The 12,778-nt window shown below is 42.3% G+C and overlaps 1 protein-coding gene across 7 annotated transcripts; it reads right to left on the reverse strand.

Moving 5' to 3' along the window:
• Nucleotides 1–406: 406 nt before the first annotated feature.
• Nucleotides 407–12,539, reverse strand: LOC309370844 (lipase member M-like). 7 transcript variants are annotated; one of them, XM_081913007.1, is made up of 10 exons: nucleotides 12,372–12,539; nucleotides 11,845–11,911; nucleotides 9,227–9,344; nucleotides 8,393–8,591; nucleotides 6,672–6,781; nucleotides 6,072–6,208; nucleotides 5,516–5,662; nucleotides 3,244–3,315; nucleotides 2,116–2,181; nucleotides 407–798 (listed from the first exon to the last, which is right to left on the reverse strand). In XM_081913007.1, the coding sequence occupies exons 3-10, from the start codon at nucleotides 9,246–9,248 to the stop codon at nucleotides 565–567; spliced, it is 987 nt and encodes a 328-aa protein (XP_081769133.1). In that variant the 5' UTR covers nucleotides 9,249–9,344; nucleotides 11,845–11,911; nucleotides 12,372–12,539; the 3' UTR covers nucleotides 407–564. The 7 variants fall into 7 exon arrangements, with proteins under 7 accessions (XP_081769133.1, XP_081769132.1, XP_081769134.1 ...); XM_081913006.1 differs by having other exon boundaries at nucleotides 11,845–11,942; XM_081913008.1 differs by lacking the exon at nucleotides 11,845–11,911.
• Between the last annotated feature and the right edge of the window lie 239 nt (nucleotides 12,540–12,778).

Raw genomic sequence — 12,778 nt, forward strand, 5'->3', positions numbered from 1 at the left:
TCCATCTTCCTCTTTGCGGCGGCGATACCAGGGTTCCCCATTAAAGGGGTTTCTGAAGGGAGGCTTTGACCGTACGCCGAAAGGTCATCATTGCTCTCCCCTGCGGCGGCGGCGTTACGGGGGCAGCTATCTCTGCTTGAACATATGTTCTCCAGAGCCGGCCCACCCCCCCACACACACACTGGATAACCCTGATGCTCCCTAGGTCCCCAGCTAGGGACTGGGGAGGGAGAATGCCCAATGCCTGAGCCAAGGTCTACCCACATTTGAAATTTAATAAAGTTGTGGCCAATTTAATCCCATAGCATGTTGTCTTGAGTCGTTATTCCACATGACGGGGGAACCGCGTGGGATCTGGGGACTCCGCCTGTCCACGCAATGCAAGGTCAATGAATTCCACTACCAATTGTGTCAATGCCAAAAGGTAGATTTTATTAGATGACGAGCAATAGGTAATAGAAACAAAAAGCAGTTAAGAAACTGACCATAAATACAAATCATACAGACCCAATGCAATGTCTACAATCGCAGGGAATATAAGCAGTTAGTGACTTTCATAACATTTTATTTGTACTTCTGCATAAGATAGAATATATCAGGGTATAGTTTCTTTGGAGGATCCAGACCCCATAAAAAATCACCATGTTGCCATTCAGGAATATACTTATGGAAAACTAAATTAGAGATTCGAGGAAGCAACAGCTGAATGTCCTTTCTGTTTATTACAATATCATGTCCACCATACCACACAGCAGTTGGCACAACCATGTCTTCGATTTGATAGAATGGAGGAGTGGTCTGTGGATGAAAATATCAGAATGATTAAAACGGTCTTCATCTGCCAATCTTAGATTTTACCTGTTTTCTTAGCTGTCTGTCATATGCAGGACCATCAAAACTTTGGGATGTGTGACCTATGTTTCTGGAAAATGCTTCCTTGAGCATTAGTATCAGATTTTCTCCTCCATTGTATTAATGTCACATATTAATTGTTTACTGTGCATTCTTGATTTATGTGTAGGACAACTGCTTGACTGGATTGAGCATAGGATATACCAACATTGTGGGATGTACAATGACATTGAGGATGTGTATCAGGATTAATGTGCATGTCTGCTAAAGTGAGCAATGGTTCAGCTTGGCACATTTAGGCTCTGGACTTAATTGTCTTTCGGGTAGCAGTGAGCAGGCTTTAGAAAGCTGCCCATATGACTTCAGTTTTGAAGTTCTCTGAATATCTCTTTCCTACTGCCATTGCATGGCTTCACAGCTGCTTCTACATTCATGCTTCTACAAACAAGATAACAGTTTTGAAACTATATATATATACACACACACACACACACACACAAACACACACATGCTGAACATGTGCAGCTTTATATTTTTAAAGCATTTCAAACATAGCACCACCATGACTATAGGAATAAAACTGAGTTTGCTTCTGCTGCTCTGAGGTTAAACACATCTCCTTGGGAATAAGCAAAATTTTGATGTAAGAAAAGGATAATACGATTTCAAAGTAAAAGAAAAGAAGATCTCTAACCACATAAATGCCAGGGTGGTCACCCTTGACTATAAAATCTTATAAATTTATTAAGCAAGGGAAAATGCTGTGGGTACCAGCATCAGCTGGTTGGAATAATGCATGCTGGCCGAGGTGCTGGAGTCCGGTTGGTTCTCCACTGCCAGTGCTATCTGGTGGAATCCGGGACCTCAGCCATGTGTCCAGGCATGGCTGCACAAGGAATAGTGCGAAGCATCAAGGCTTTACCAGGAGAGGGATGGGGTCTAGGTTTACAGTGCTGGTATCCATCTGTCTTGGGAGAGAATGGAGTGTGTTTCCAGGGGTAAAGTCCAACCACTGCATTAACAGCACCAAAGTGACCTCCTTGAGGCACAGGCCTGGGCAGTGGGTATGGGCGTCCTGGGCTGCCCAGACAATAAGACCACCATCTCGGCTGCACTAATGTGGTCCAAGGGAAGTAGAGCAATGCATTCGGCACCAGCTTGGCTGCAGAAGGTGCTGGAAGGAGGCATACAAGGCCCCACCCAACCGTCACCGGATTTATGCCTGGTTTACTCCTGGAACTTTTCTTTTCTTTAACTCTTTACCGTATTGTATATAGCTTTGTTCTTACTGCCATAGTCAAAATATTTCAGTTCTCTTGATTTAAAAACCTATAAAATAAAGGGGAAAGTACAGAATTTTCAAATTTTTAATGCAGGCATCTTTATAACATACACAAAGAACCCTGTCCCTAATCCCTGCAAAAATTGTGAAAACTTTTCTTTAAATAGATAGATGTGAACATTTATTCTTGTGATTACTGTATTTTGGCTGCGATTATATTGGTTGTATTTCATGGCTATAGATAGTCATCCCAGGCTCCTACAAGAGGAAGGATAATAATAATAATATTGTATTATATGGTATAATATGATTATATAGTCAACAAAGATCTTGCTATAAGTTTCGAGCAATTGATATGTAAATAAACTATATTGTTGTGTATTTCTTTGTACACTTAAAGAGTGCAACCAATCAAGGCAGTCTACAATGGATTCCTAGACTGTTTTCATAAATTTGTGTGTGGTTTCGTAAAAATATATGATTATTTTATCTTGAAACATTTTCATTTTTTTCTGTTTTTTTCAAATACAATCTGTTTTCACCAATATTTTGCATACTTTGCAAATTAATAAGTAAATGATATTGGAACCCTTATACAATCATTTCAAAAATCAATCCTTAATGTTCGCTATCCTAGTAATGGCCGGATTGTGTAAGCTAATGAGAAACTGCAATGTGCACATTAAAACTTAACTCATTTCAGATATAATGAATAAAAAATCACTTGATGTTTGAAGTTTAAAAACTACTCTTTAGGCAACGAAATTGAAAGTTTCTCTTTATTTCTTCTTTTGCATGATCCTATTTAGGAATATTTTCTTTTGGTTTCATTGGCATATTATGATTCTCAGTTTCTACACGTGTAGAGGCATATCGCATTTAACTGGGCAACTACACCAGCAGTAACTCAGAGCGACAAAGCTCCTGTGAGTAGCAGCTTGTCATATACCATTTATTGCTATATTGTTTTTCATTTACTGTAACTTTCCTGTCACCTTCTGAAAATTAAAAAAAGAAAACCCTTAAATATTCGCACACGTTAAACATTCATTTGAACATCAAATGGCCTCTAAATTTTGAAATAAGGAAAAATATGCATTAAAGCTCACCTGGGCCAAGTGGATTATGTTTTTTACAGAACCATAATCAGGAATAATTCCAAAATACGCATCTATTCGGGTCTGTGGGGGGAAATAAGTATGGAAATATTTTTAAGAATTGAACTAGCAAAAAGATCACAAGCATTAGAGCAATACAATATCCAAATACCTTGAGAAATTGAAATGGATATTGTGGTCGTGAGTTTCATGCCAATTTGCATTTTTTTTTAAAAAAAACTATACTATTTTAAGCATCATTCCATGATCAATAAGCACAGGACACCTTTGCCCAGCAGTGCTGTGGCCCACAGATTGCGGAAAAACTTTCCCCAGTATCTTGTTTGTGTAGTGGGCTCATGGGGAAAAACTGTCCCATGAGCCCTTGCAAAGAAGAGTGGAAAGCTTATATAAGGCTGCTGCCTATGATACTCAAGGCCAATTTCCCACCCACCCACACTGGGGTTAGAGCATTCACTAAGCAATTTGGGTCACTGGTTGAGAGGGCAAGGAAATAACCTTAAATAACCTGATTGTCACTTGCTTTACCTCTGTGAAATTATGGCCTTCCTTTGTTAGGTGAAGAATGTTGTTTGTATGAGGGCATGAATGCTACTAGGCAGAATCAACACAGTATAAGGGGGGGGGGCTATAAGGGACCTGAGGTGATGATTGATCATGGCACCCACAAGCTTAGTGTTGGGGTATCTTCCCACTAGGAATCTGCACCCTGGTCGCCCATAGACCTTACTTGCCTAGCTTGCACCTCAGGAAGAATCTGAAGCACACTGGCTGACTCTCATGTAACAGGTTTGGGGCAGTCCAAACGCAGCAGATCCATTCTATCAACATGGGGCTTGTGGAATATCCTGGGATCCAATGCCATGCCAACCCTTACCCTGTCTGCTGCTGTCTGATTTTATCCCATCACCATTGTACAATCTTGTTATTTTGCTGCTATCTATGAGTCACATAGTTCAGACATTATTTTTTGTTGTTGCTTGAGACCCATCTTGTGAATTTCTTGAAATTAAAAGATGGGCTATAAAGATTACAAATAAATAACAAGTTAAGTTGTAATGTCCTATTTTTCATCTGTTACAATTAAAGCTACAAGATCACTGTGTTCTGATGTATAGGGAGTGACTGCTTTGTACAGTTCCAAACACTGCTAGATGTCTGGCACAGAATGTCCTCCCCTCCCTTCGGGAACTTGACAGATAATAATTAATGAGCAGTTGATAGGTTTATAGTCCTTTGATTACAACATCATGTTGCAAACACAAATATACAGCTCTCCGCAAAGAGGGCAGTTGGCTACTCTGAATCCTTCTTCCAACTTCCACAGCATTCAAGGCACCAATGGGAAGTTCCTCCCCCTCTCTGCCTCCTTTGCTCTCTGATACATTCAGACCTTCGAGTCCATGGGGGGGGGAACCCCCACACTCTCAATTGACGTCTTGACTAGCTGCCCCCTTCCTTCTGGTTCCCTTGTCATTATTTCAGAACTGGGTAATTCCTCCCTAAGCTGTTCAGCTCCTGTCTCTCTCTCTCTCTCTGCTTCTGAACATGTGGACAAGGGGAATGACTCTTCCGCCTCCAGCTCTTCATCAGAGAAAAGCTGGTGCACCATAGAATGCATCCCACAGTCCTCGTCTTCAGACCATTCCCTGACTCTAGACTACAAGAGCAACTTGCCGCCATGTTCTGCCTCCATGAACAGAGGCAATAAAGCTTCTGAACGCAAGTTGCTCTTGAGCTCAGGTCCTGCTTGAGGGTTTGTCCATCTGACTGGCTACTGTGAGAACAGGGCACTGGACTAGCTGGGCCATTGACCTGATCCAGCAGGTTCTTCTTAGGCTCTTAACTGCCCTCATCCCTGACCTTTCGACAGGCAAACTGAGATGAATGGGAGTTGGAATCTGACACCATCTGAAGGGCCACCAGTTCTCTACCCCATGAGATATCAACAGATAAAGAAAACAACAAAAGCCATATAGTTTATCCCTTCTGTAATATACCAGGGTCTCTTCCACAAAGATTCTTCTCCATTCTGGCTCAAACATGTACAGACATGGTCACTCAATTACACATTTAGGTCTCCAATGCTATACATGCATAACTTGAAGGATGTACTATTGAACTCCATCATGTTAGTTACTCAATATGCAATCCAAAGCATGGTTAATTTATCTTTAAATATTAGAATAAAATATATTGCTGTTGTGGGGACTGGAGTATGGTATTTTGCCAATATGTTTAGCAAAATAAAGAGTCAACATACCACATTTAAGTTATTTGGATTGCGTCCGGAGCCAAGGAACATAAATTGGATGCAAATCTCGTCCATTACTGGATAGCTACAAAACTTGGCCATCAGTCTTTTCAATTTGTTACTTAAAAAGACAAATTCTTTCTTCCCCCATATCAGCTGTAAAATTAAACACACAGAGAGATCTTGGTGATTCTCTTTAGAATTAATTTCCAAGCATTTAGAAATTAAATCCTCTTAATTAAACCAGGTATAGCATGACCCCCCCCCAACCAATGTATAAGCTTGAGGGCTGAACTGCCCATATCACTAAATTGATTATGCTAGAAGACTGCATTAACACACTCGGGGGTGCCCAACTTTGGCACACACTACACTAATGATGCCTCTGTGACAACTGTGTTGGACTGCTTCACGCCATCCCACTGCTGCAGGCCAAGGCAGGCAGCACGCAGAGGTGGCTAACTACCACAGCGGTCTCAGAGGCAGTGGGTGGCAGTGAGAACCCCAGGGTCCCATGGGTTTGGCGCCTATGAAGACACTACAAAAACCTATGAGAAATACCTACTTTCATTAATCCATCAGGAAGATTGAGAATTAGCACTGCAGGTCCACTGGTGCCCACAAATGTGTAGATAGGAGCCAAAGTCATGAAGAGCTTGACTTTCTGAGCAACCTGTGGCCTGAGTGAAAAGGCAATTAAACCTGCCAAAGAGAAAGGATTCCAGAATTCAGCAGCTATTCTAGATAAACCAGAGTCAATATGCACACTCAGTCTTTGGGTCTCTCATACTGGGGAATGGTCTTATCCTAGTGGAAGAGCACAGTCATATGTGTTCAACCCAGGTGTCTCAAGTAGAGCTGGGAAAGACCCAGGAAAGCTGATGCCAGTAAGGGTTGCCAATGCTGAGCTGGAGGGACCAACCATCTGACTTGGTACTACAGCTCTCTATCTTCCTATATACTTGTTTGCCACTAGTTTGGAGAGGCCTCAAAACCAGAGGCATCAAGACCAATACCAAAAAACAGCACTTCAGTCCCTGCTTGTTCTTTCATTCTGAATTATTAGATTGGAACTATATCTGTGATGCAAATTTTGGATTGTAAGAAGGTTTTAAAATTAAGGGCTCAGGCAGTAAATGAATTCTATTCATTTCATATTACTTACCAATTGTCCCACCCTGAGAGTAGCCGATAAAATACAATCCTTCTTGCTTAGTTTTCTGCAGGATAAAATTTATTGTTGCTGGAATATCATATATCGCAATTTCATGGAAGCTATAGAACATTACAGGGGAAAAATGCAGGTGAAGTTTTCTCCTCTCCCCTTAGTCTATTGTTGCATTAGTACACTATTAGAGGTGTGTATGGACTCTGCCCCAAATAATGAGGTGAACTGGGGTGATTTGGGCTGTGATCTCCCTTTCCTAAATGGGATTGTGCCTTTAAAAGAATGTTAAGAGAGTTAAACGTGTGGCTGTCCACCCACCACTGCCCCATTGACATCTTTGCGTGTCGAGGTCCCCAGGTCCACCCCAATAACTCACACATCACACAGAATTTTTGTTTAAGGTTTTTGGCATAATTTTGGCCACAACTTTATTAAAATACAAATTTGTGAGTGGTTGCTTAGGCATTGGTTGCGACTATCTGCCCCCACCATGGGGGACAGACTGACATTCCGCACGATGTGAAAGTCAGAATGGGGGAATACACTTGGGGGTTACGCGGAGCAGGGAACCTGCCCTCACCCCAAATGCAACCAGGCATTGGTTGCGACTATCTGCCCCCACCATGGGGGACAGACTGACATTCCGCACGATGCGAAAGTCAGAATGGGGGAATACACTTGGGGGTTATGCGGAGCAGGGAACCTGCCCTCACCCCAAATGCAACCAGGAGCTCATTGCTATGGCCCGAGCCCCCTTGACAGAGTGGACAAGCAATAGTTAGCCCCCAATTCCTTTAACGGAATCCCTTGCAGCAGCAGCATTAGAGGGGCAGGCACAGCCAATCCATGCCCCTCAACCAACCAAACCATAAACCAATGCCTAACCGCAACCTTACAAGTTGTGACGATTTGCTACGCAGTAGGCAAAAACCAAATGGCCCCAGCCAATCAGCCAGATGGACAAAATTCCTACCAGGCCCCCGCTCCAAAGCAGACGACCCCATGACAGGCATAGCAAGGTCAAAGCGAACAACCCTATTCTAGGGAGGGAGGGACGGGCAATCCGCTGCACGGGCGAAAAGAGGAAGCCCTAGCCTCGTGCAAGAAGTTTTAGCATTTCTGGCTGTCAATCAATAAATGGCAACATTAATTTCTTCCCAACAACAAGGGAAGCCCCAATCGCATCAGTGGCCAACGATCAGTTAGCCCGCCCCCAACTTTGGAGTGTCCTGTTGGCCCCCACCGCAACACGTGCTCTCCATGAAGGAGAACACGCTTTGTATTGCTCCAGGTGATCCCAGACCCAGGCAATCTAGAGCTTCATCTACACATTCCCAGCAAATCCCAGATTGGCCTGATTCAGTTCAGGATCTAGGATTCATCCAGAGTGAATGCACATTCCTAGTTATGATCCTTATCTATATCTCAGAGCTCCACAAATTCAGCCTGCATGAATATAGAGAAAGTCATGCATTTTGTCACGTTGATGTAGGCTCTAAAAATAACAAGAAAGGGAACCATAGTCCACCATTTCCCATTTTTTGGAAGTCTTTCCAGGACTGAAGCACTTCTGACACAACAGAAGGAAAAAAGATATGTTGGTATCAGTTATACTTCAGAGACAGTAATTATTACAATTATCTCAACTATCCAAGCTTAAGGTGCTACTGGAAGGATTTTTTTTTTGTTTTATCCAAGCTACAAGTTGTGCTTTATACCTGAAATTCCAAAATTCTTCTTGGTCAATTGACAGAGTCTTGTGTCTTCTAGACCAGCTGTTCCCTCTAGTATTTATTATCCAAACATCATAGCCAGCATCTGCTAGAGCAAATCCCAGGCTATTCTTGGGAGGATTTATAATCCAGGTCCTACCTTCACCCAAAACACCATGTACCAGTAAAACAACTGGCCTAGGACCTGGTGGGAGGGGAACAGAAACAAAATGGGCATTAGATAATATTGTTCTCAGTAGGAGTTGTTGTTAGCCACTTAATATAATAATACATATACTGCTTAATAGATCTCTAAGTAGTTTACAAAATGCAAAAACCCAATACACATATAAGCATCCATCATTAAAATATCCAGCAAAACAATTCATTAAAATAATGCAGCAAGTAAAATAGGACACTCAGATCAAGAACTCACAGTAATGCCTGTGTAGACAAGTCATTCCTTTGATTTTCAAGAAAGATTCCATAGCTTGCAAAGGGCTGTTAGAAAAGGAACTAATTCTAGATCAAGTTAAACATGACCAAAAAGGAACTAATTCCAGTTCACATTTGTCCACTTACAAAATGAACTGTTTCATGTTCAGTTCAGATTTTAGTTCAAATTATCCCCGATAATTTTTTATCAGCATTCAGAATGTTACAAGCTGCTGTGCTGATGTATAGAATATAGGCAAATAAACATTAAAACACACGCAGTTGGATGTGGCTTATTTTCTGCAACAATTAGGAACTTTAAGCTTAAGAACCTCTAAGCTATGCTGAATCCTTTCAGTACACTTCCTTAAAAAAAAACACCAACCAGTTACATTCCAAAATTACCTGTCTTCCCAGAACTGTGCATTCCATAAGGAATTCTGTTTGCTTGCAAGTAGTAGCCATCCTCTGTCAAAATCTCATGCTCTTCACTGGGGTATCCCCAATATTGAATGATTTCATTCTGCAAGAATAAAGAAAGGCTCAGCAGATTGAGACTTCTATTCTAAATCTAGATGTGCTACAGGGGATTTTAGTTACAATGGTGCTGAGGAGAAGAGAAAAAAGTTCCAGATTCTGCCTTTGTCTCCTGCTGGCTGTAATGAACAAAAGCAGAGGAGGCGCAATCAATACACTATGCATTAATCATTAAACAAAATATGTCATTTGGCCTTGGAGTCAGCTAAATCCATCCATTGCAATCTATCAAGCCCTCTTTGGAGTAACTCAGGCAGGCTCGGAAATGCTTCTGTGAAAAGCAAATGCTTTGGAATATCACTTAAAAGAAATATGTACAAATTATTTTGTCCTAGCAATAGCCTGTTGTTTTCAAATGCATCTGAATAAGCAACTCACAATAGTCATGAATTCTTGGGGATTCAAGTGCCGTTTCCTTAGGAATTCTTCTGACTCGATTGTCTGTTGGATTAAACACACCACTGCCAAAAACAGCCCCATTCTTGAGGTGGTTCGGACAGGTAATGGCCCCCGTTTGCGCCTCATGAGTAAGGATTTTCCCACCGTATGTGAGTTGCTTCATATCACTTCAAGCTCCAAGTTGCTTCAGAGCATGATTAAGGTACTGGCTCATACCTGGCTGTAAATTATAGAGCATCTCCCGCTGAACATGAAGAAGCTTGCTGAGCTTGCTGAGCTTTTGTTTGGTGGAAGGATTACTTGAACAAAGTTGCCCAACTTACTGGAGGCTGAAGGAGCAACACAGTCTGAACTACACTTCCAGAAAGACTCCATGAAATGCAAACAAAATGCTTACTACAACCAGTGCTCTTTTCTGGAATGTGGTTCTAGGTAAAGGTAAAGGTATCCCTGCCCATACGGGCCAGTCTTGACAGACTCTGGGGTTGTGCGCCCATCTCACTTAAGAGGCCAGGAGCCAGCGCTGTCCGGAGACACTTCCGGGTCACGTGGCCAGCGTGACAAAGCTGCATCTGGCGAGCCAGAGCCGCACACGGAAACGCCGTTTACCTTCCCGCTGGTAAGCGGTCCCTATTTATCTACTTGTACCCGTAGGTGTTTTCGAACTGCTAGGTTGGCAGGCGCTGGGACCGAGCAGCGGGAGCGCACCCCGCCGCAGGGATTCGAACCGCCGACCTTTCGATCGGCAAGTCCTAGGCGCTGAGGCTTTAACCCACAGCGCCACCTGCGTCCCCGGAATGTGGTTCTAGCACGTCTCAAATAAGAACTTACTGTCACAACTTCATGGTGAGTTCTGACACCTTTTTTTAAGGGGGGGGGAAGCCCTATGGCAAAGGCTCACAGAACCTAAACCTATTAAAGTGAAATGGATAGCCCCTCACCTGAAAGGCTGAGTTCCAAACTGAAGGAGAGCAACAACTGTGCAAATGAAGCAATGTCACAGCAAACCAGCTCAGATGGAAAATGAGATGGTTATGAAGAAAATGAAAATTTGGGCTGTATGGTATCAACTGGACACCTGAACCGAAGATAATGGGGATTTATTGGAAATATGCCCCACAGAACTTGTTGGGACTTTCTTTGAATAAGCGGGCATGGAAGCAGACAATCAATCAAATGAGGAATTAATGACACCAAATAGCATTCTGGGAAATTGTTATGTACTGAAGTTCTCACCCTGGGCCAGCAGGGGGATACTGTAGATAGTTTTCACTCAGGTCCACATATGCAAATAAGGGATTGAAAGTGACGTTCAGTGATTGGATAGTTACAGAAAGTGTTACAGTTGCATTGTAGTGGAGCTCTATATAAGCAGGCTGGAGCTGCCGAGGAGGAAAAGGGGCGAGCCCCAGGCTGCCCCGACCTTAAGTGCCCCCCGGTAGACCCGCCCCCAGTGCCAGCCATTGGCTGGCGGAGCCAGAGATGAATATGCATGAGCCTGCTGAATCTCGCGGGGCTGGGATAGCCCCGCGATGATGCGGGTGGGGGCGCGTGCCCGCAACCCCCCCCCCTCCGTAGATCGGCAGGGGCTATATAAGCAGGCTGGCTGAACCCTTCAGTTCAGTTCTGTTCTGGCCTGTGAATAAACAAGAGCTGTTTGAAGAATCACTGTGTCGTCTGATATGTTCACCCACAACTTAACAAAAATAGAGTTCTCATTGGAGTCTGAAGATGCTGGGAATTCCTGTTCCCTGGACTATTGTCACAGACGAATCTGTTGCTGCTGGGATACTGGGAAATGGGGTCTGCAGCACTCCACGACTCAATCAATTAAACTGTGTGGGCCTGGCTAACATGTTTGCAATTTAATTTAAAATGGTAAAATACACTTTAAACTTGCATTGGTGTTGTGTAAAACCTACTATTATATACAATGGGATGCAAGTCTGTTCATTTTTTACTTGATTTTACTTCAATACTGTAATGCAGAACCCTGTTAAATGTACAACTTAAGACTGCAAGCCAATAAAATGCAAGACAAAAGTTATAAATTTAAAAGCGACATGGAATAAAGTATTTTTGCTTACCTGTTCCTGTTCATCAGTAGCGACCAGGTCTCAAATAGACACTGCAGAAGGCCCAGGTTGTAATCAGCTACAGAGAACAATATCTGTTTCATCATACACTATTGGAGCAGATGCAGAGCAACAGAAAAGGTTTCAAAAAAATATCATCACACACTGAGCATTTTCCTAGTGATAAGGCAGGACTGTACAAAGCACTGAAATGCATATTGCAATTCCTTGTTTTATTTAAAAAATGTAACCCGCTTAGATACTTATTTTTAGATTAAGTCATATTTATATTTATATTGTAGAGGAATTGCAATAAATTTGGGTTGCCGAAGAAAGGAGTGGTTAGAAGGATATGAACTTGATCTCATATTCTTATTCTTCAGTTTAGGTAATAGTGCAAGTTTAACTATGATTCACTTGTATGGGGCATTAATAGAGAGCTCTGCTCAAAATACAAGCTATGATTAAATACACTATTTAAAAGTTGCTGCAACAAGAAAAAATACACCACCGAAAGCCAACTGAAGGTTTTTGCTTACCTGCTCCTCTCCAACAGAGTCTGAATTTCAGCTGGATGCTGCAGAAGTGTTGAAGGGAATTTAGCTGCATATATTTTGTGAATAATTATGGTGGCATGCAGTACCCTGGACACCATTACACATTCAACCTCTGAAATATGTAGGTTAAGCATCTGATCTATGAGGCCTACGTGGATTTTGTAAGCAATTGATTGTGGGTGTAACCCTACACACATTTACCTGGTAATAAGCCACCCTAATCCACTTGATCTTACTTTGGGGTTGGCATTCATATGATCGCTCTGTGTGTGTGTGTGCTTTAATTCACTCTTGTTCCTTTCTAGATTCAAATTAAATGAGACCAAGAGGGACAAAGGCCTTGTAAATTATATGGTTTTGAAGAATTGTAGATTCTACACAACATGAGT

This window comes from Podarcis melisellensis (assembly GCF_964234715.1).
Source record: "Podarcis melisellensis genome assembly, chromosome: 5".
NCBI classification, from domain to species: domain Eukaryota; kingdom Metazoa; phylum Chordata; class Lepidosauria; order Squamata; family Lacertidae; genus Podarcis; species Podarcis melisellensis.